Source organism: Phyllostomus discolor, chromosome 2 (genome assembly GCF_004126475.2).
Source record: "Phyllostomus discolor isolate MPI-MPIP mPhyDis1 chromosome 2, mPhyDis1.pri.v3, whole genome shotgun sequence".
NCBI classification, from domain to species: Eukaryota; Metazoa; Chordata; class Mammalia; order Chiroptera; family Phyllostomidae; genus Phyllostomus; species Phyllostomus discolor.
In genome coordinates this window covers 47,186,857-47,210,307 of record NC_040904.2, presented here as the reverse complement: position 1 = coordinate 47,210,307, position 23,451 = coordinate 47,186,857, and the positions used below count along the sequence as shown (strand labels likewise).

At 47.1% G+C, this 23,451-nt stretch overlaps 1 protein-coding gene across 1 annotated transcript; it reads left to right on the top strand.

The window, feature by feature from the left end:
• Nucleotides 1-19,268: 19,268 nt before the first annotated feature.
• Nucleotides 19,269-23,001, top strand: RTP2 (receptor transporter protein 2). Its single transcript, XM_028534432.2, has 2 exons — nucleotides 19,269-19,543; nucleotides 22,248-23,001. Exons 1-2 carry the CDS (start codon nucleotides 19,380-19,382, stop codon nucleotides 22,759-22,761), a joined length of 678 nt encoding a protein of 225 aa, XP_028390233.1. The 5' UTR covers nucleotides 19,269-19,379; the 3' UTR covers nucleotides 22,762-23,001.
• Nucleotides 23,002-23,451: the final 450 nt, after the last annotated feature.

Genomic DNA, 23,451 nt, shown 5'->3' with positions numbered 1-23,451 from the left:
TTGGCCATGAGGAGACAGTCCTTACACACCCCCTTCCCATTCCTACCTGGTGGTAAGGCATGGACATGCAGCAGAGCCTCTCCTAGCCCCCTGGGCCACTGGTAGGAGGGTGGTGCCCTTGGCAGCGCCTTGGCCATGCACTCCGAGCACGTGCTGGGAAGCTTACGGGAGCTGACTGCCCAAAGCCCCAGAGAGGGACTCAGAAAGTCACACCACCCTCTGCCAGCCGCATGGCCTTCCAGCTCAGGTTTCCTTTGAAAACGACTTTAAAGGACTTGCCAGCTCAAGGCCTCAGCTCACCCTGCTCTTTGAAAAAGGAGAAAATGATCCCTCTGCTCCCATAGAAACTTGGCAAAAGAACTTAAAAAACAGACAGCTTCAGGAATGACAATTCACAGGCCCGAGGGAGGCTGGCCCCAGGGCCCCTTGGCTCCCTGAGGGAATCCGAGTTTGTTTACATATCCTGGCTGTTCAGTGAAGAGACTAGGGGCAGACAGTGTGGGTGGCTTCAAGTTCAAACAAAAAGGAAGATCAAAGAGTCAGTAACTGTAGCCAATTGACAATCAATAATAAGTAAAAAGCAAACATCTCTAAACAGATAAGCTTGGGCAAAGGGAATATAAAATTTTTATTACAAAAGCTTGACGTGAATGCAACTTGTCACAAATACGTAACTTTCAAAACAGGGCGCCTGAGGTCCTTCTCTATGTTGTGGGATTTTTAAGGGAAAGGTTTCTCAGGACCAGGGCAGTGGTGGGAGGGTAGACCCAGAGAAGTGAGGTGGTTAGCATCAGGCAGAGCTGCTTAGAAGCCGGAGGGGATGATAAGGATCACGTAGTCCAAATCTGAATGGACCTAGGCAGGACACAGGCAGGAACTCACCTAGGGTCACCCACTGAACTGGGGCAGAGAGTGTAGGGCAGGCACCTGCTCCTTACCCCAACCTGAGAAACGGAAGAATAGATACAAATATTCCCACTTTAGAAATGAGGAAACTGAGGCAGGGACTTGTCCGATGTCACACAGCCAAGTCGTGGCCAGCTAGTCTGAGTTCACACAAATGGTCGTCGTTAAAACCTCAATCATTTGTGAGTATCTGTCTGTGTCACTCCTGGCAGTCCTCGTATTGAGCAATGGTAATAACATCTTGCATCTGTGAGGTGCTTACGATTTTCAAAGCACTTTGGTATCAATGATCACATTCAATTCTCACAGCCGCCCCTCAGAGCAGGCATTACAGGGGGGTGGAAACCACATGTCCACCTCAGAAACCCCAGGACAAAGGCCGTGCCCCAAGAGTTACAACTGAACCAGGGGCCCATAAAGGCCTATTGAACCATACCTGCCCGTAGAAACTGTCCCACAAGAAACTGCTTTGTCTTCAGCTCCTGCTGGAGTTGGAACTCGGGCAGCCATAGTCCATATCATGTGACCCACTGCCCTGGCCACTGATTTCTCTCAGGATGGACCCTGGATTCAAGGCCAACCAATCACAGGCAGGCCTGTGGGTCTTCATGTGAGGCATGTAAAGTGCTGCTTAAATAGGGGGTGCTAATAAGTTGGGCCACTAAGATGAGGTGTCCTGGGAATTTGTAGTGCAGCGTGGAAACAAGCAGCCCATCCAGTGTCAGTCCTTTGCGATCCACCTTCCTGACTTTGCTATAGCATCATTCCTTGAATATTTATGTACTATTTTTCTTTCAATCAATTCACATTTTAGACATAGTTTCCCTAAGTACAAATTAAAGTAAATGGCATCCAAAATAAAAATGTTCATTCATGTGCCTTCTAGAAATTGTTTTGTATTCTACCAGAGACATTTTGGGAAAACACTAAGAGAATTAGAATAAGGGAGAGAAGGCAGAGGGAAAGCTGACCCCTGGAGAGGAGCTGGGTTGCGGTAATGGCAGGGCTCTGGAGTGAGATCCCGGGAGGAGGAAGCTTGGAACAAGAATGACTGTCCAGTATCGAGTTGTAAGAAGCTTTTCATTGATTGTGGACTCTGGTCTTAGCTTTCTAGAAGATTCCAGTCCTCTTATAACCACTTCATCATAAAGTCCCTGCCTTTCCTCCTACACCTCGCACCATCGTTGGCATGGTCTGTGTGAGTCTGTTTCCTGCAACAAAGGAGTGCAGTTTACACAGGTGCCTGGGTCTCTGGGGAGTCTGCCATTGGGAAGATCCTCACATTCTCTTAAATTGGGTCTAGGCCTCCCGGTAGTGGAGGTTGAGGCATGTTGTGACCCCTCTGAGGGGAGACAAAAAATGGTCCCAAAATACTGTAGCCACTTGGAAAGACAATTGCAGGCAGCTTCTAAGAGGCATGCAGGGGCCAGGTCCTATTGGGTGCAAATGATGCAGCATCCAGGACCACACAGCTCAATGAAAGAGAAAAATACCTCAGTGATTACCAAGGAAGTCACCTCCTACAAAGACAGACACTAAAGCAGGAGGGCCTTGCCGTCTAGGAAGGGGACTAGGGGATCTTAGAGCCCCTATACTACTCTATCACCCTAAATCCTGGGGTTAGCCTCTTATCAAATGAGTCTGATTCATTGAACAGCAATGACTGGCTTCTCAGCATATCTAAGAGATGCATTGCCTGGGTCTCTCCCCACTTTTTGCATATCAAGCAGGCAGCTTGGTTAAATAACAAACAAGCTTAGAGTCAGCATCACAGAACACCATGACTGGGGGTGCCTTAGCAATGATGATTCCATTCTCCAAGTGAAGAAATCAGGCCAGAGGGGGAAAGGGACGTGCTTAAAGACTCACACCAAGAATATATATTTTTTGAAGAGGTCTCCCGGCTCCCAATTTGGCTTGAAACATCGTCCCAGCCTTCAAGGAGTAAGTAGTCAAGTTGGGAAAACCAAACATGGACACATATAGAAGTAAAATCACAAAGCGTTGTAACACTAGAGCTAACAACGGACATCCCTGAGGATTCGGGGTCTTTGGGAGGGGTGTGCTCCGAAGGGCACATCGTCTCCCAGGGCAACGCAAGGCAGAGGCACCCTCCAGCCTTTCAAGCATCGGCCCTCCCTCCTGTGGAGCTGCAGTGCCTCCTTCTGCCGGGACACAGCTGTCCTCCTTGACGTCACCGGTAGGAGCCGTCTCTCTGGAGGCGGTTCAGTTTGCGAGGGCTGCCAGAATGAGGCGCCGCAAGCTGAGTGACTCAGACAACAGAAATGTACTGTATCCCCGGCCTGGAGCCTGGGCGTCCGCTCAGGGCATCCACTTTGCTCCTTCTGAGGGCTGTGAGGAAGAATCTCACTCCACTCTTCTCCCCCAGCTTCTGGCCATTCGCCGGCAAACCCTGGCACTCCTTCGCTTGTGGGGCATCACCTTGCTCTCTGTCGCCATCTTCTCACGACATTCTTTTCCCCCTGTGTGCATGTCTCTGTGCCGAAATTCCCCCCTTTTATACGGATACCAATTTAATTGGAATAGGCTGTCTGAATGACCTCATCCTAACTGATCACACCTGTAACCACCTTATTTTCAAGTCAAGTCACATTCTCAGGTGTGAGGCTTAGGATTTCAACATGTGAATCTGGGAGGTGAGGGACACAACCCAACAACAGGGGTTGTTTGTGGGAGGGGGGCTGGTGACACGCTCTTTGAAGTGGTACCATCCTCACCACTTCTTTGCACTTTGTCCCTGCTGCTAAAGGCAAAGGGAATTGAGGTTTGGGGGCTGGGCACTGGGCCTTGCACTCAGGGTCTCCGTCACCTTCACAACCACCTGCAGAGAGGGGCCGGTTTGATTTCTCAGAGAGGAGGAGGTGAGAAGCAGAGAGGCCAGTCACTTGGCTGAGGCCAGGGGTGCTCTCCTCTTTCCTTTCTAAGCTGTGTCTTTCATATCACGGGTGGGTCTCACCTTAAAAGAGCACCGGGGGACAGTGTAGCTATGCTCAGTGAGCAACACCAGTTCGGTTACACAGAAGGGATCAGGGAATGTTTGCACTTACCCCCTGTAATGATCTAACCCAGCAGCTTTCTGCCATACAGAGCCTTTAAACATACTCCTGCCCGCTCCCCAGGTGACATTCATGTGCAGCCAGAGGCGAGAATCTCTAATGTAATCCACCCCCTTCAGCATAGGTAAAAGGAAACCAAGTGACTTTGAACAAAGATACTCTACAAGGACTTGGGCACCAATCTCCAAATACCTGAGCCAGTGTTCTTCCCGCTAAAATCACTGCTTTCCACTGCCATGATTTTCTATTCCAAAATATGTCAGTGCAGCCCCTACATGATTACATTCTTCATGTATTCTCACACTTCTAATTACTTCTTTGGTGTGACCCCAGGGAAGCTAAAGTTGGACCAAAGGGTAGGAATTATAAAAAGGGAGAGCTCAACTGAATGGAATCAAGGATTTCCAAACAGGTGTTTAAGGATGGAGTGGGCTTTGAGCTTACCACTGAGGCAACTAAACAAGATTCACAATGAGTTGGCCGTCATGTTGACTTGTGGGGAGGGGTGGACTAAAGGACACCAAGGCCCCTCTCGAGCTTGCTGTTCTGTAAGATCCCAACCCATTTACAACCTGGTTTCGACCATGCAAAGAGGTCAGGAATGCAGGTCTGATGTGACTCTCGAGAGACAAGGTGTGGTCTCTAGTTCTAGGGCCATTTTGTTTAGAGTTGGACAGCTTCTGTGGCTTTGAACTGAGCTGCATTCTAGGGGTGGCCTGCATGCATCCCCTTTTGTCCCAGCACACCCTGGCTTGGGGTTTCACACACATCATTTCCTGAGAGTGGGACTATACCTCTTCCCCCACTGCTTTACCTGATGCTCCCTAACTTTAAGTCACGCGGAGAAATGCATCATTTCCCAACCATACTGGCTTGGGTGGCTTTGTATCCCTCATACCCCCTGCTCAGCGTGTCCTTTTTCTCCAAGTCCCACCCCCCTCGCCCCCCAACCACCACCCGCCATCACCTCTACCCAGGACCTCCTTCAAGAGTGGCCACCTATGAATTTCCTCATCCTGAAAAACAATCTGTGCACATTTGTTGAATGACGGAGTGACAGGGTGAGTGTGTGATTTAGGGTTCCAGTTGGATTTACAGCTCCTCTGGCACCAGGGTTTTAAGAGGCAGTCCTACTAGTGCAGTGTAGGAAACAGCCACAAGGTGGCAGGGTAGGTCAAGCAGTGCCGGCTGCGGTGCCACTTTATCTGGTTCCCGGGAAGTAAGGTGTAAATGGGGTCAGTGCTATTTTTTTTCTAGGTGGCCTCCAGTGCCTTTGTGCCTGTTCCCTTCCTATAACCCTCTTCTTCATCTCAGTGAAGCCATCCAACGGAACTGGCTGGTGGCCTTATGGGATGTGATTTGAGGTTCGCTGGCCCCAGAGTCTCTCCTTTGGAGACCTACTTGGGTGTGTAAATTTCCACTCTGAAAGTCATTCCTTTGAATTTCAGGTTTGCAGTTCTCCTTGGAAATGAGAGGGTCATATCTCAATTCTCAGACACAAGAGGCCATTCCCTAATAGAACCCTGGAGGGAGGCAGGAGCTTATGTGATGACAATAATAATAAGTATAACTAATATTATAGATCACAAGTGGCTTTCATTTTCAAGAGGCCACTTAATCTTAACCACGTTCTTGCCAGTTAAGAAAGTAAAAACCTCACTTGCCAGATGAGGAAACTGAGGTTCAGAGAGGAGGGCCTAAGGACACGAGGCTGGTAAGTGGCAGGGATGGGGATGGACATTCACTTTCTGACTTGCAGTCAAGGGCTTGCCTAGCACGGATGACCTTTGTGGGTCGGTAAATGAGTGAACAAAAAGACGCCCCTCTCTTTATGCACCCTGGTGCATAGCTTTTTGACTGTACAACACAGTCCATGGAGAGAGTGTTTAGGATTTCAGAACTAGAATTCTCTTTGAGTCAGAATCTCAGATTCTGAATACGGAGAGGGAGCCCTCCAGGCATGTCAGGCACCTTGCCCTCCCTGCCACCACGTTGCCCTGAGATCCTGATGCTCGGTACCAGGTGTGGACTGGCTGCACCCCAGACACCTCTCTGTTCTTTAATGTCTGCAGGGTGCTCCCTAACCTGTCCTCTGCTGATCATAGTGACCCTGGGTAGCTGTGAGGAAGAGGGGGGTGGTATCATCCAATCCCTGTTGGCCAGGGCCCCATCACAGTGAGATCCAGGACAAAAAGCTCCAGCCCTGATTCGAGGTCACTGGTCTTGGTCAGGAAGCTTCTCCGTGGCCCTCAGTCTCTGACTGTAAATGAAAAGACTACAGAGGATGGTCCTCCAAATCCCCTCTGGAAACCACAACACGGGCTTTTCCAGCCTATGTGAGTGGGAGACAGCAATGAGCGACTGCTGTCACTAATAGAAATCCCTTATCATGACCACAGAGTCTAATTGTTGGAGGCAATTTCTCATCTACTGTTTCCAGAGTTTCCTGTGTCCAGACGACCAGCCTTCCCAGACCCAGGATTTGGGACTTCCTTGTACATGCCTCTGGGTGTCATGACAGTTCTGAAATGACACTAGTTATCAAACACTAACCTGCTTAACAGTGCATGGGGACTCCGTTTCTATATATTTAACAATAAGTGTCTTCGTTGAGGTATAATCTTTTCTTAAAAATAACATTTATAGCTGTTTATTTAACTTCAAAATTTATATATATTAAATGTAGAAAAACTTGGAAAAGAGCTCTGACAAAAATAATACTAAATAACTTTTATTGAACACTCACAATATGCCAGGATCATTTTAAAAAAAACTTCTGATTTTTACATAATTATAGGGCCACAGGAAGTTACAATAATAGTACAGAGAGGTCCAGCGTGCCCTTCTCCTAGTTTCTCCAAGCGGTCTTCCGTAACCACAGTGCAATGTCAACGCCAGGAAGTTGATATGGTTGGTGCAATCCACAACTTTTACTCAGGTTTCACAAGTGTTACATGTGCTCATTTGTATGTGTGTGTGTGTGTGTGTGTGTGTACAGATTCACAGAACCACCATCGCAGTCAAGATGCACAACTGTCCCCTCACCACAAAGCTCCCTCAAGCTACCCTTGGTAGTCATCCTCTGCCCCTCCCTTCATCCCTAACCCCTGGCAACCACTCACTTGTTCTTCATCTGTGTAATTTAGAACCCGTAACTGGCACAGTGGAGATTAAAATCCAGATCTGGCTCTACTAGCCTGAGGCTTTCATTATAATAGTATACTATCTCTCTAAATAGATTCAGTATAAATGTTTAAAAACTAAATACAAAAAAGGGTAATAAAGAAAAAACAACGGTGGTCTCAGAAAATGTCAAATGATGAGAACCATACAGACCACATTCTCTCACGACAATGCAATGAAGTCCAAAATCAATAATAAAAAAGGAGCTGGACAAATTCCATTTGTCTGTAAATTTAAGAAAACTTCAGCTCTAAACAACTTGTGGGCGAGAGAAGAAGAGGGCAGGAGTTCATTCCAGCAAGGGAACCGAGGGCTGACGGATAGGGTGTCTCACAGTGAAGGTGCGATTGTTTCAAGGCTGTAAACAAAGACAATACGATGCCGCCCCAGACTGAGTCCAGGAGGGCAGGGACGGTGTTTTGGTCATCCCAGTAGCCTCGGAGCCTCACCCGACACTCTGCACTGACAGGGAGTCAGTAACTGTTTGCCAGTAGATTAAAAAATAGCCTCTGCAGTGCACTCGGGCTCCACTCCCTTGGGCGCGAACTACAGCAAAGCGGAAGGAGCTGTGGGACAGGGACAACAGAAGCGAACAGAAACAGGGACACAGGTGTGCAGAAATAGCCCAGGGGACGGATGTCTGTACCCCGGTCCTTGAGAGCGCTTTCCTTTTCCCTGAAGCCTTCCCGCAAGTCTCAGCAGGGCATCGGGCTGTAGAGGTCAGCACTCCTGAAATCTGCCGATAGAAAATCCATGCTCAGGAAGTGAAAGTGATGGATCTGGGCGATTACATGTTTGAGACAAGAACTGAAGTCTCCTGGCTGTCTACAAACTTGGTGCCAATAGAGCAGACCCTTGACGTTGCCAGAGAATATTTCCCAGGCTTCTAGGAACCCCTGAGTCAAAAACTGTGAAATATTTGCAAAGGCTTTCTGACTTGTGCTGAAATCACAATTAGAAAGAATCGTGCGTTGCCAAAGCATGGTCTCACATCACAAATTAACTGCTTTTTCAACTTTTCATAAAGTTTCCTCCTTTTGGTAGTGATTTTCACACCGAAGCGACATTATAATGAATTAGCAGGGAGTGCCTGTGCACTGCCCAGGGGGACGTTGCTGCTGAGGTGCTGATTGATGCTGGCCTCAGAAGGGGGCGCTCAGGAGCCAACACAGACTCAGAGAAGACTTGCTGTTTCATAAATCATGAACCAAGCTGTAAAAATATTGATGGTGTATCACATTTTAAACAATTGTTGAGACTGAAACACACCAGGATTCACTTTTAACCAAATACATTTTATGATCAAATGAATTCTAACGTTTTACCAATAACTTGGTAAAAAAAAATGAAGGTCAGAGAGAGAGGGTGAAAAGAATATAAAACTTTCATTTATTCATTAATATGCCTTTGTTCAAAATGTTACAATTAGTTGGGGGGTAAATGCAGTAGTTAGTAAGCCAGACTGGATATAAATTCTGGAGGTGTCACTTACTAACTCTGTCACCACCAGTAAATTACTTTGCCTTTCTGTGCCCCAGTTTCCTTATAAGTAATGGGGATAATAACTATATACGGTATTGGCCTCACACAGTGCTCATGTAAATGAATCGATATATGCAAAGTACTTAGAAACACTCATGCAAACTAAGTTCTCTATCGCTATTAACTTTGATTATAACTGAAGTTTATGAGGATTTTCCTCCCAACAAGTTTTGAAGATGAGGAAATGATCTGTTGTTTCCTTGCCCAGTTCCTGGTGCCGCACGAACTCTGCTGCAGCTTCTGCTCTGTCTCACATCATGTAACGTCTCTTGGAAGAATGACCTGGGCTGCCAGGTGGAAACTGCCGCTACCCATGGTCTGGTGTTGTCCTCTGACCAGTTTCCATCAGTTGAAGCCCTTCTGGACTAAGCCTTAGGGTTTTCTCACCTTCTTGGACTTTGCTTCATTGCTTTGCAGGGAGCAGTGCAGATTAAGCAACTTCTATGTCTCTCGTACCTGCCTGCCTACTTGATCATCACAGAATTTACTCTCTAGTATAAATTATTTTCAGACTCTCTTTTTCTCTGCCAACCAGCATAAATCCACAGTAAGAAGTTCCTGTCCTCCTATTTCATCTTTTAAAAACCAGCTAGGAGACTTAAGGCACTTCAATACAGACATCCTGTGGATGTATGTGCTCATTGGATGTGTCCTAATGGACTGAGAGACTTAGGTGCGTCAGCGGACCTACTTCGTGAACCTCCTTTGGGAAAAATGGCCTATAGAAGGGTTATTGACTATAAACTCATCAGAAAACATTTACTGTACAAATTCTGTATACAGTTGCTTTCCAGTACACATATCATAAACTGTTTTTCTAATCATCTTAATGCAGCAGGTCTCAACTGGCCATGCACGACAGAGCTCTGTAGGGAGTTGTTTTTAACTTAAAAAATATGTAATAATTTATTATTACTATTTCTTTATTGTTGTTCAAGCAGAGTTTTCTGCCTTTCTCCCCCACTCCTCCCCACCACCCCAGCCATCCCCACCTCCCTCCCCTGTTTCCACCCTGCCCTTGTTATTGGCCATGTGTCCTTTATAATTGTTCCTGTAAACCCTTCACCCTTTCCTGCCATTATCCCCTCCCTCCTCCCCTCTGGTCACTGTCAGCCTGTTCTCAATTTCAATGTCTTTGGCTATGCTTTGCTTGCTTGTTTGTTTTGTTGATTAGGTTCCTGATAATTGTGAGATCATATGGTATTTGTCTTTCACTGCCTGGCTTATTTCACTTAGCATAATGCTCTCCAGTTCCATCCATGCTGTTTCAAAGGATGGGAGCTTCTTTCTTTCTGCTGTGTAATTCCATTCTGTAAATGGAATTACAGAAAACCATAGTTTTTTGATCCATTCATTTACTGATGGGCACCTAGGTTGCTTCTAGCACTTGGCTATTGTAAATTGTGCTGCTATGAACATTGGGGTACATAGGTTCTTTTGAATTGGTGTTTCAGGGTTCTTAGGCTATAATCCTAGCAGTGAAATTGCCAGATCAAAAGGCAGTTCCAGCCCTGGCTGGCATAGCTCAGCGGGTTGAGCACAGGCTGCAGACCAAAGTATCGCAGGTTCGATTCCCAGTCAGGGCACATGCCTGGGTTGCAGGCCACTGCCCCCAGCAACCACACATTGATGTTTCTCTCTCTCTCTCTCTCTCTCTCTCTCTTTCTCCCTCCCTTCCCTCTCTAAAAATAAATAAATAAAATCTTTAAAAAAAAAGGCAGTTCCATTTTTAGTTTTCTGAGGAAATTCCATACTGTTTTCCATAGTGGTTGCACCAGTCTGTACTCCCACCAACAGTGCACTAGGGTTCCCTTTTCTCCACAACCTCTCCAAAATTTGTTGTTTGTTGCTTGTTTATGATGGCCATTCTGACTGAATGTGGTGTGAAGTGGTATCTCATTGCGGTTTTAATTTGCATCTCTCTGATGGCTAGTGATACTGAGCATCTTTTCATATGTCTCTGAACCCTCTTTATGTCCTTGGAGAAGTGCCTGTTCAAGTTCTTTGCCATTTTTTGATTAGGTTGCTTGTCTTTTTAGAGTGGAGTTGTGTGAGTTCTTTATTTATTTGGAGATCAAACCCTTGTCTAAGGTATCATTGGCAAATATGTTTTCCCATACGGTTGGTTCTCTTTTCATTTTAATGCTGATTTTTTTAGCCGTGCAGAAGCTTTTTATTTTGATGAGATCCAATTTGTTATTCTTTCCTGTATGTCCCTTGCTTGAATAGAGTTAAGATCCTCCCATTCCTCCTAAAGAGGCATGTGGATTTGCAAAAAACTAGAAGTAATCAGAACCAAGGCGAGAGTATCTTGGGAACAGCATTGCTGACTAAGCACCAGCCAATTCATGGGGAGAGGGAGAGAGAAGACACCCTTACAGAGCCCATTATCAATATGCAAGTCTGATCGGGTAGTTGAAGCTTAAAGCAATTCAGTGATTCCACATTTTCTCTAAGACAAAATTCTTAACTCTTTGCATGACATTTAAAAGTCCTTCATAACCCAGGTTCCACATATCTCTCAGGCCTCAACTGTTATCACTCTTCCCTGATGGGGATGTATAAATGATGGATAGGGAGTTTCAAGAATGATTTTAGGTGATTTCATCTTCCAAATCTTTGCTGATGGTTTCCCCTTCTTAGAATACATTTACTTCCTTTTTGGGGGCAGCTGTCACTTGCTTGTTCTTCAAGGGTTTATTCATGCATCATCCCTTCTGGAAGCCTCTTTCGAATGTATGTGGGACACATATTTATCCAAGCACATTGCATGCTTAGAGGAAAAGTTTGGTAGTGTTGCAAAGGAGGAAAGATAAATGTGAAAACTGTGAAATGAAGACAAGATTATCAATAAAAGATGTAGCACATTTGAGGCTGAGTTGGATACATCTAAAAAGAAATGTTTTAAGAACATGTATCATATTCTCCTTGGTCTATAATTTTGAAAGCCATGGTAGATTGGCTCAAATTTAAAATCAAGAGTTCCGGGCGCCATATCTGGAAGGTTCTCAGTAACAATACTGCAAGTTTTATGTCCATTATAAACAATGAAAACCAGTTAGCGTTCATCCAGAGAGGGTTCCCACAGCCCAATGAACATAGTAAGTGTATGTGGAGTCACTCAGACAAGGAGTGTGAAAGACTCTCGGGCATCACTATGGGGATTAGGCTGCTAGTATTTTTTAAACATCTTCCTTTACTCTCTGGTAACTGAATGCTGTTACCAAATAAAAATCAATAATGCAAGTTATTGCCATGTGAGTATTACAAGTAAGAGCTCTGAAACCTTTATGGTACAATGAATTAAGCAATTAAACTGGATACAAACTTGAATATTAACTCTAGTTTCTCAGACTTTAACATCTTCTGAACCTTTCTCTTGATCTTCTCCAAAAACCCATTTCTCCTGTCTGCCTCAGAAATGGGCACTCAGGTGCTCAGATCAAACATGTAGGGGGCATCTTTCTCTCTCTCTCTCTCATACTTATCATTTAATCTTTTGGTTCATCTTGTTAAAATATGTGAAGAATCTGGCTTTATCACCCAAGTTTGATGACATCACACTGTCATCCTGGGCAAAACACATCTTCTCTTGTATTGAATAGCATCCTAGTCCCTAATCCACTCCCACCATCCCCACTGCATCCTTGATCATTCCCTGCAGTCTATTTGTAACAGGGCACTTGGATGATTGTATTAAAACTTAAGTTACATCATGCAACTCATCTGTTGTACACCTTTTCACTGACACAAACGGCCTAGCAGGCCCTGTGAGACCTGGCTGTCAGCTTGAGCACAGTTGTTTCGTCTCCTCCCACTCTCCCGGCTGGCTTGCTCAGCTCCAGCCCCACTGGCCTTGTCACTGTCCCTTGGGCACAGAAGGTGCACTCCCACTGAGGGGCTGTGGGAGGCTGAGAAATGGCTCCCCTAGATTGCCACTCTTAGTGCCTGGCACCTGTGAATGTTACCTTCTATACAAAAAGGGTCTTTGCAAGTGGGATTAAGTTAACAATCTTGAGATGGGCAGTTTCCTGGATTTTCCTGTGATCCCCACATGCAACCGCATACACCTGTAAGAAGAGGGCAGCGGGAGATCCTACTACACACAGAGGAGAAGACGATGCGAAGACAGAGCAGAGAGAGGTTCTCAGGTGCTGGCCTTGATGACTGGAGGGACATGGCCACAAGCCAAGGAATGGGTTCTTCTTTAGGGCTTCCGGAGGGAGTGTGGTCCTGCCAGTACCTTGGTCCTGCCTCAGCAATACTGACTTCAGACTTCTGGCATCTGGAACTGTGAGAGAACACATTTCTGTTATTTCAAGCCACCAAGTTTAGGGTAAGTTGTTCCAGCTGATGTGTGGGTCACCGGCCAGCAGTAATCACGGAACGCTGTGGATGGGTTGTCGAAACGCGAGAAAAAACATGCACAGAGACAGACCAGTTTCTGTGGAGAAGTAGGGACAGAACGGCCACCCCCTCTAGTGGGGAGCGAGATGATTTACCGTCCAAACTGGCTTTTATTGTGTTCGTTTTGCATAAGAATTCAGGTAAAGCACATTATTCATTGTGAGGAAGTAAGGATCAAAGAATAGGTAACAAGGAACTCTGAGGGTCTATTTTGAGTCAGGGTCAAAGAGCTGTAAGACTTTAAGGAACAAACTAACTTCCTCCTTGGACCCTTCTCATTTAATTAGAGCATTCTAAACAAAGAAGGTTTCATAGGAATTTACATGTTCTTTCTTAAGCCTGATCACCCGGGGAATCCGCCCTTTCCAGTGCAGGGTGGCACCACCCTGTCATTGTTTCAGGCTTAGGCAGAGCAAGGGAAGTAAGGCAGCCAAGAGATTAAGAGATTTTCTTGCAGAGCAGGAGGATTTGGGCTTTGTCAAAGCCAAAGGGCGAGAGTCCATCACCCCCTTTTGCTGTAGCCCCCAAAGTCCTTCTTTTGGGGGCCTCTCACGTGATCGTGCCTGTCTTAGATTATTTCCCCCTTGGGGAATCTTACCTGTCATTGGCTAAGCAACCAAGTATTGGGGTCCAGGCAGGGTGAGGTATGAAGGAGCAGAAGCGCGCTCCTGTCAGGGAGATAAGCTTGTCTCCTTGCTGGCTTATGGTTCCAAGGGCATTCCCTTAGCCTTAGCCTAGGTGGGGGTTACAGCTTCTGATACCAGGCAGAGCAGTTCCCATCATCCAGCAGCCTTGGAAATCTGATACACGGGCTTCACACTTGCTGTTGCCCTGACTGAAATGTTCTTCCTCATGTTTGCATCACTCTCCTCCTCATTTCTGCTGTGTTTTCCTCAAATGTCACTCTCAACTGAGGCCTTTCCTGCCACATGGTCGAAACTTCAACCTTCCCTACCCTTTTCCATCCACACACTCCCTTTCTCCCTTCCTGTTGATTTTCTAAACCTACATTCTGTTAACATCTACCATAGTTTTTGTTTTGTCATTTTTTACTCTCCGGGAGAATATAGCTCCGTGACTGCAGGGATGTTTGCCTTTTTTGCCCTATTGTCCTCAGCACCTAGAAAAGAACCTAGACACATATCAAGTACTCAGTAAATGTTTGTTGAGTGTTAAATGAATAAATGAAACTAAAGCATATAATATATCATATACATGATTAAATTACCAGAACATAAATGACTTACTACTCATAGCTTGAAATAAAGTGATTTGACTGTGTGTAATGGGTAGGACATACAACAATATTAATGATTGACAATAACCATAATTACTGTAAAATTATATAGCATTTTGATAGTCTTAACAATGGTGTCATAATTTTGAACTTTTTGACAGACAAAACAATGATTTATATTAGTAAAACTAATTTATGACATTTTATAAACAGAAAGGTCTGAAATTATAGTTGGGCTAAAATATTTTTGCAATAAAGCAATGTTGAAAACACCATTGGAAAATGTCAGCATGAACTTATGATTTAAAAAACAATGTCCTTCAAGTCCAGCTGCTGAAAGGCTTTATGAGCAGCAGCATCACCCTCAGTGCGAGACTGGTCTGTAGCCCCAGGACAGGGATGCTTCTCACAGTGGTGTTTGCCATGTCTGGTGTGTCTGAGTGAAGCAAGAACTTTATTTAGAAATTAGCTATCCTCCTCGAGAGCAGCTCCGGGTAGATTCAGAGCCTCCCCTCTTTCTGATAACTAGCACTGTGTTCAGATGACAGTGGCTGGAAGAACAGCCTTCTAGACCTGTGATTGTGAGCCCAGCTCCAAGAAGCAAAGAGTGTCACAGCTCCCCTTCAATCCCACTCGTGAAGACAGATTACATGGCTCCTGTGTTACTGGAATTCACATCTAACGTGAATTGTAAAGGACATACACAGTAAGGCCTATTTCAGCCTAATGGTGCTTTGCCCTTCTGTCACATAATTAATGCTTTTAGAAATAACATTTTAAGAAGCATTTTAAAACTGGTGGTCATCAGAAAGCTTGTTCCTTTTAATGCTGTCCTCCAGATATGGGAACTAGACCGAGTAGCATCCTTGCTGCCAACCTCAAAGATGCTGTTCTCTGAAACGTTGTGGTGGTGCATGATTTATTTTGTTAATTATTATTATCACAAATGTGTCTTTCTGCCCAAATATGCAAGAGAATTCAGTAAAAACCATTTTGCTAGGACTTGAGGGCTGGATCTACAAGGGTCGAGATTAAAATTCACCATATTTATGTGGTGACCCCAGTTTTTCACGGGCTGCAAACTACATGTACTTTTAGAGAGATAAGGGCAGCGGCCTTGAAATGCAGATCTTCCTGGAGAATCTAGGATAGGTGGTCCTAGGATAGGACACTGAGTCCACAGAGCAGTTCAAAGAAGAGTTGGAACTGAGCCCAGTGTGTCTGACTACACCGCACTACAGAACCCAGGTAACTCCATTGCTCTGGGAGGGTGCCATCATTCAGGTGGATGCTGTAATGGATTTTATTATTGTCAAAATATTTGGTACCCCTCTGCAAAATGCCCCACCCACCTTTGGCAAGATATATTTCCCCGCTCCATTGCAGGGTTGGCTTGATTTGGCCAATGGAATGTGAGAAAAAGTGGCTAAAGTCATTTGAGAGTGGAAGCTTGGAGAGCTGGCTTAAGCTTGCCCATGCTTCCTTTTTGTTCTGTCATGATCTGTAGGATGGTCCCAAGGGGACTGGAGTTGTGGCTGTGTGTGTGTGTGTGTGTGTGTGTGCATGTGTGGAGCCTCGGCTCCCCAGAAACTGGTGGGTTTTCTAGGTATCGCTGAAGAACTCTGGTGGAGGCCCTCAACCTCCTGGGCAGAAGTTAGCATAGGCCGAGTCTTCTAAAAGCATCACCAGGCCCCTGAGCTCCACAGTCTCTTCTCATGGAAGAATTGATATTCTTCCTTCCTGAACCACTAAATCAATTACTCAACCCATGCTATTAGTATTACCACTATTATTAATTATTATTATTGTCATTATTATTTTCCTTTCAGGGAATGCTCCTGTTCCCACCCCACTCTTTTGATTTATGTACTTCCCATAAAGAGCATGACAATTCTTTACCAAATCTCTGCCTAGAATAATAAAAAAGTGACAGTAGATGTGGCCACCCTTCATAGAGACTTTGTGGTGCCTGAAGCATGGACAATAGCATTTGGACCCTTGAATACCAACAAGAACAGAATTTGCCTGCATCGTTGTTCTGGTTGTGGAAAACTGATAGCAGAGCAACAGGCAATCTCCCCTGGGAGCTGTTTCACTGCACACACTGCTTGAAAGTTGTGAGCTGTTCTGACCATGTGAACGCCACCCCCCCCCCCCCCAGGGGCAGAGGTCACTCCCCACCTGAGCATGGAGCTGGAGCCATGCGGCCTCTGAGCACTGCACCCTGGGGATGAGAGGCCTTCCTAACTGCTCTTGAAAAAGATTCCTTGGGGACTTCAGATTTGCCTAGTGGCACCTGCCATGCACCTTTGATTTGTGGAGAAATAGGGAAGACAGAACATAGTTTGTATTTCTCCTATTTTTTTTTCCTTAAGAAATATTCTGAACTACTCATTCAGTTTTTCTCAACCTCCTCCCCCTGCTTCACCTCCTCTCCCTCCTCCTTCTTCTTCTTTGGCCCCAGGATGCCTGTTGTTACTGCCTATATTCCCAGCAGTAGCAACAGCTGTTTTTTTCTCAGGACTGGGGTGGGTTGAGGTGGTATTACATACATCCCAAACACCACCCTGGCCAAGACCATGTGTTAAAATCTTGGGTAAGCGTACACAGAGTTTTCAATACCCTCCCGGTGATATCTACTTACACTACCCCCCAGCTCATTTCTTTTATATTTTAGGCTCTGTATTGACATTCTCTATGTTATTCTAATAAGTAACATTTAAGTAATGGACATTTTACAAAAGTATTTACTAACCCTCAATCCAAATTGGAGAGGGGACTAGTTCTCTTATCCTTATTCTCCTTTGTTAATTTTGTTTGCAGAACATAGGTTAATAGTGTTTTATTTTATAATAGAGTAAAAATTCCTTTATTTTAAACAGTATTATATAAATTAACAATACGGCTGCAATGCATAACAAAACTGCCAGTGTGCGATGTGGCTACAGCTGTAGGCATTTATGCCTTAGTGAGCTTTTAAACTCTAGCTTCTACGGGAACCCAGTGACATTTTCAGAAAATTGAAGTGGTAACTGTGTTCATTAATTATATCACAAGTGAGATTTTTTCTTTAGAGAAAGCAGAGCTGTTGTACAGAGAGATGAATTATATTTGTTTCTGCTTAGAGGGCTCCCACTCTAAATTAAACCTGATTCTAGGCCTAAGGAGGATGGCATCACTTGGGCAAAACCAAACAGGTAAATCCTGCCAACTCTCACCCTCCATCATTTCAGGGTTTTTTTTCTTTGTCATTTGTTCTGGGAACAATGGAACAGTATTTCTCAGAGATTTACTCCTCAAGTGTGCAGAATATGACTGGATTTTAAGGCCTTAAACTCCTCAATTTATCCCCTTCCTAGGAACCCAAGGGTCCTCAGGCCTCGCCTGGGTGGTGGCTGGCCCAGGGAGGTGGGAGCAGCCCAGTCCTGAGACCTGGGCCACTCACTTCCCATTTCCGAACTTCAGATGTAGTAATTCACTGTCAAGAGAGCTAGATTAAGGGGTAGAGAATTTAATTAAAAAATCATATTTTAAAAAATAAAGTTCCTTTCTAGAGCTGTCAGTCAAGGGCTCTGACTCATAGTTTTGTCCCTTCTGAGGTTGTCAGTACAAAACTAGCAGATGACATCTCCCCATTCCCAGAGAAAACGCAGTGGTCTTGTTCCCGACCTTGCCTTACCCAAACATCTCCCGGACACAAGTGCCAAGTCTGCAGCTCAACACTGGACACTACTCTGTGGTTCCCAGCATCTCTTCTCGTTTCTGCATGGTCTTCGCTGCATGTGCCTCCACGTGTCTGGGGACCAATTACAGACAGAGGAGGCCTTGGCAGCCATGCAGCATAGCACTGCCTGTGCAGGTGAGAGGAGGGAAGTCCATGGGGGAAGTGACCAGATGTTAAGGCCACACAGACATTGGGGCAGACTTGGCATAAGCTGCCAAATCACCTAATCATTTCTCTGCTGAGGTTGCCTCTCTCCCTCTTGTGATTGTGTCTTCATTTGGATTATGAAAATTTGTGGTCAAGCTCCTTCCTAGTCCCTGAAGTCTCTAAATTGGGCCTTCGGGAGTTGTGGGTACCCTACTGCCTGGCCTCTCAACAGCAGCGCAGGCAGTGGGACGCTGCAATCCAGAATGAATTTGTTCCTGCGGCAACTGCCTCAGGGTGGCTTGGGACCAGGCACCAAATATGAGTTTCAATAATTCTACGACTCTATGAATCTAAAATGTTATTACTGTGCTTTTCACAGCAGGTTAAATTACATTCTATCTCACTAACTGGTCTCAGATCTCCCTAAGCAAAAGCACCATGTCACTTCTTTCTTGGTCCCTGTGCGCTGGGAGCTCAACAGTACTGCGATAAATGAACAAATGAGATTCATTCTGGAAGGCCTGCTATGAGTCTTGGATGAGCTACATAGAGCTGTGTACACTTCAGTTTCCTGATCTGGATGAAGCTAACCCCAGCCTGGGATAGCACACAGGTCAAGCAGTTAGTCCCTGGCTCATGGTAAACGATGGTCCCAGCTCATCCGGGGCATAGAAGCTGCAGGCTCTGCATCTCCATCCCTGTTCCTTCTTGGTTCCCTAGGGTGGCAGAGTTGCCATGACCAATGATGGGGGGAATGCCTGGAAGGGCAGTATGGTGAAGCAGGGCCACTGAGTTGTCATTGCTTCCTGGAGGTTTCTGGAAGCGAGGGTGAGTTTGGTCTGGGCTGAGCCTCCCACCCCCAGCTTGCTTTATTTAGTTGGTGTTAACACCCAGCCCTGCCTCCCAAGCTCAGCTCGGAGCCCCATAAGTCTCCCTGGAGACCTCTCTCCTCCTCAGCCCTGCCTTTTGGTTCCCTGCTCAGCTGCCATAGTAACAGGCTCCAAGGTGACAAAGGCGGTGGCAGGCTCCTGTTTCCTCCTGGTCCCAGTGATGAGTATTTTCAAACCACAGAGACTGAACCACTCTGCACCTACCTGGGCTGCTTCTGCGTTCTCACTCAGGTGGAGCTCAAACTTCCACCCCTGCCAGCAGGGCCATGTCTACCAGTCTGACCACTTGTGAGTGGAAGAAAGTCTTCTATGAGAAGATGGAGGTGGCAAAGCCAGCTGACAGCTGGGAACTTATCATAGACCCCAACCTCAAGCCCAGTGAGCTGGCCCCTGGCTGGAAGCAGTACCTGGAGCAGCATGCCTCAGGCAGGTGAGAGGCCCAGAAAGCAGGCCCTGCAGACAGCCCCTGGAACACATCCCTGGGCACCTTCCAAGCAGAGACAGAGAGATGTGGGAGCCTCCTCTGGCTGTCAAGTCAGGGTAGGGGGCAGAGAAGAAACTGTGAGGTAGGTCAAGGAGGCCTTGGTTCTAATCCCAGCTGTACCACTGACTCCTGGGGTGACCCTGGCAAGTTGTATTCCTCTCTTTGTTTTCCACAGTAATTGAAGAGCTATAATATCTTCAATGCCCCTGCAGTCATAATCCCATAAAGAGTGGCAGGAACTGAGGGGAGGAGGCTGCAAGGTCTACTAGGGAAAGCCTTAGCTGAGGGATGGGAGCTGGTGCTCTGGTCCCAGGTCTGTTCGGTCAGCTCTATCCAGTTTGATTTGAATACAAAACATGTACTGTTCACCTGGCTCTACAACTAGCTAACTCTGCACACTTGGGCAAGTCACTTTCCCTTTCTGGGTCTCAGTTTTCACATTTGCAAAATCAGGGGGTTGGCCTTAGATGATTTATCAAGTCCCTTCCAGCTCCATTATCTGGGAGTCTGTGACAAAAAGACTTAGCTTTAGGTGGGACTTCCCATAGGTCTATAGGGCCCAGCATCTCGCATACCTTATAGGAACTGTGTGTTTGCCGTTAGTGCCAGTAGTCCTAAGGCAAAGGAGACCCGTCCATCTGAAGCCCACATGCCTTTCCCCCTTCCACACTGTGATGTGAGATTGGGACCACAGCATTTGCTGCCCAAGCTGCCTCACACTCATCTCCAGGGTCTGTGCAGGCCTCTTCCCTGGGTCCATCGATTCAAAGACAGGCAGCGCCGTTAGGTCCCTGGGAGGCCAACAGGTGGCTGTGCTCTGGGGGTGCAGACGCACAGTGTATTCAGACATGTTTTGTACGTGAAGCCCCTCAGGTGCCCTGTGATGTGGATGGTGAGAACAGGAGACAGACTGTGGATGGGGAGTTTACATTTGTGTTCTTGCTCCAAGACCTGTAACTGTTGGAGTGAACCTGTCTTTGGGACAAAAGACAGAGAGGCAGAGGTTGGTTGGTTCGATTCAATTCAAATCAGTTCAGGAGACAGGTATCAGACACCTGTGTGCTGGGTCCTGGCTGTGTCTGACTGGCTGTGTGCACAGAGAGCTCTCGTTCTCTCCGGGCTTCTGTTTCATCTCAGTAAAATGAAAGGCTGACGGTCCTTAAGGCCCCCTACTGCTAGGCCTGATATTTTGAGATTTACCATCTGAGGTTTGTCTGGGGGCTGGGAAACAACTCTGAGTTGGTCTGATGTAAGAAGGTGTAGAAGGAGGAGGCTGCAAACATGAAGCCTCTGAGCTGGCTGGTGGGAGGAGTGCAAAGGGCTGGAAACTTTGGTGCAATGGCCCAGGAGCTTAGAGGCTGAGCTCCCTTCCCTCAGGGATCAGCTGGTCCTATTTCTGGCTGGTGACATGTGTCCCCCACCTGGCCTCAGGCAGGACTGTAGGACTGCTGCTCGACTGCTGCTCTGTCCTTACTCTGTGCATAGGCTCGCTCTACCTCTAAGCCTTGGGACACGAGTCCTGGTTCCCTGCAGCTCTGGCCGGCATGGAGGTAAGGGCCCTTCTGGCTCAGGACCAGTCAGGCTGCTCTCCGGACATCCCTGTTTGGGCTGTGCTAGGTACAGTTCTGTGCTTATGTGGGGTGTGGGCTGCAGGGCTCAGGGGCAGGCTTCCCCAGAGTGGGTGAGCAGTGAGGGCAGACTCAGCCCAATAGACCCTTGACTGCCTGTGAAGCCTCTGTCACAGGGGCCTGTGAGAGGTTCATCTCAGGGATAGAAAGAACTTTCCTGGAGGTATCAAGCGCTGTGTCACTGCAGGTGTGAAAGCATTGGGTGGGGGCTGGTGGTTGGATAAGCCCCAGGCGACTTCTCTCTGTTTTGGGAAGGCTAGGACTCTAGGGGACCCCAGGTTAGAAAACATGGTAAGTGTTGGTGTGTGCACGTATGTGGAAGGGGTGCAGAGCAGGATCCGCTTTTCCAGTTTCCGCTGCAGGGTGGAGTGGGGCGTAGGGACTATAGGCCAAAGGACAGAGCGTGTTCTTTGTGAAGGAGCAGGGACCAAACTCTACAATCCTCCTCCTGCTTGCCTCTCACCCACCCACCTGTCCAGCCAGTGGATTCTTGGTGGTCTGTGCTTGGCACAGTTAGAAGGATCTCCTCTTCGCCCTAGAGCAAGCTTTCACTAGAGTGAGATATGCTGGTCACCCCCCTTATCAGAGTCACAGGAGGTCTGACCCTCCTTATTGGACACCTTCACCCTGCATTTCCCAGAGGAGGAGTAAGGTCCAGATCAGGGGAGTGAACACTGCAACATCCCGTGCCTGTCCTGAACACATTAGGCTTGGAGAGCGCTGGGGCCACCAGTGAGTGTGCAGATGGCAGGCTGGAGAACGTAGCAGGAAGCCAGATGGCTCCTGTACCAGGCTCCTGAGGATGCTGCGCTGCTCTAGGTCCCTGGGAGCCAACCTGGGGAGGTGGGGCTGGCAGGCTCAAGTGCTAAGGAAGCCAGTGCACAATAAACACTCTGCTTCTAGCTAGAAGCCCAAGTGCACAGGCACACAGGGCCCTTTCTTTTAGGACTCCTCCAGGGCAAGCTGCTACTAGGAGGGAGGCCCATCTTCTCTATCCCTCTCCCCGTCCCCTGTCCCCACAGGTTCCACTGTTCCTGGTGCTGGCACACCTGGCAGTCATCTCATGTGGTCATCCTCTTCCACATGCACCTGGACCGTGCACAGCGAATGGGTTCGGTGCGCATGCGCGTCTTCAAGCAGCTGTGCTACCAATGTGGAACCGCAAGGCTGGATGAGTCCAGCATGCTGGAGGAGAACATCGAGGGCCTGGTGGACAATCTTATCACCAGCCTGCGTGAGAAATGCTACGACGAGGACGCTGGCCAGTACCGCATCCACGTGGCCAGCCGCCCGGATAGTGGGCCGCACCGCAGCGAGTTCTGCGAGGCCTGCCAGGAGGGCATTGTGCACTGGAAGCCCAGCCAGAAGCTGCTGGAGGAGGAGGCGACCTACACCTTCTGTGATGCCTCCAAGACAAAGGCCCAGGAGAGCTCAGGCTACAACTTCTTCTCTCTCCGCTGGTGCCTCTTCTGGGCCTCTCTCTGTCTATTCATTGTCTACCTGCATTTCTCCTTCCGTAGCTCTGCCTTTCTTTAGTGGAGCTGGTGGGGGTGGGAGGATGGCACCTGTGGGTGAGAGGGAGGAAGACCCGGCTCTGGTCCTGATTTTGCCACAGGTTCAATACATGATGCTGGACAACTCAGTTACCTCTCCGGACCTCAGTTTATTACTCTGCAGAGTGAGGGGTTTGCTCTACTCTAGGAGATGCTTAATGGTCCTTTCATTAAAATCTAGTGATGAGCCCTGACTGGAGTGGCTCAGTGGGTTTGGTGTCGTCTAGCAAAGTGAAAGGTTACTGTTGGGTTCTGATCAGGACACATCCCTGGTTTGCTGCTCTATTCCCAGTCCTGGTGCATGGGAGAGGCAACCCATCGATGTTTCTCTCTCACATGAACGTTTATCTCCTTTTCTCCCTCCCTTCCTCTGTCTAAAAATAAATGAATAAAATCTTTAAAAAGAAGCAAATATAATTTACAGTGATGAGGAAGGAGAGAAAATTCTAAACCCACAGAGAGGGAGCTTCTCTCTCCACCTCCATCTCTACCCCACCTCTTGCTTCATTTCCATAGCCCACACCCCAGTGGGACCTCATTAGGTTTGGTCTGGCCCCTGCCTCATTCTCAAGCTCATCTTCAGCTGCTTCTGACCATCGTGCCATGGTTCCCCTTGGAGAGGTTAGTGGGCCCACCCGATGCATCTTCAGTCAACATTCAATGTGTCTTCACC

Excerpts from the sequence above, each read along its gene's own strand:
- RTP2 (XM_028534432.2), top strand. The coding sequence starts at position 19,380 with ATGTCTACCAGTCTGACCACTTGTGAGTGGAAGAAAGTCTTCTATGAG. Across the intron at positions 19,544-22,247 it reads GAGCAGCATGCCTCAGGCAG|GTTCCACTGTTCCTGGTGCT; the intron begins GTGAGAGGCCCA and ends CTGTCCCCACAG.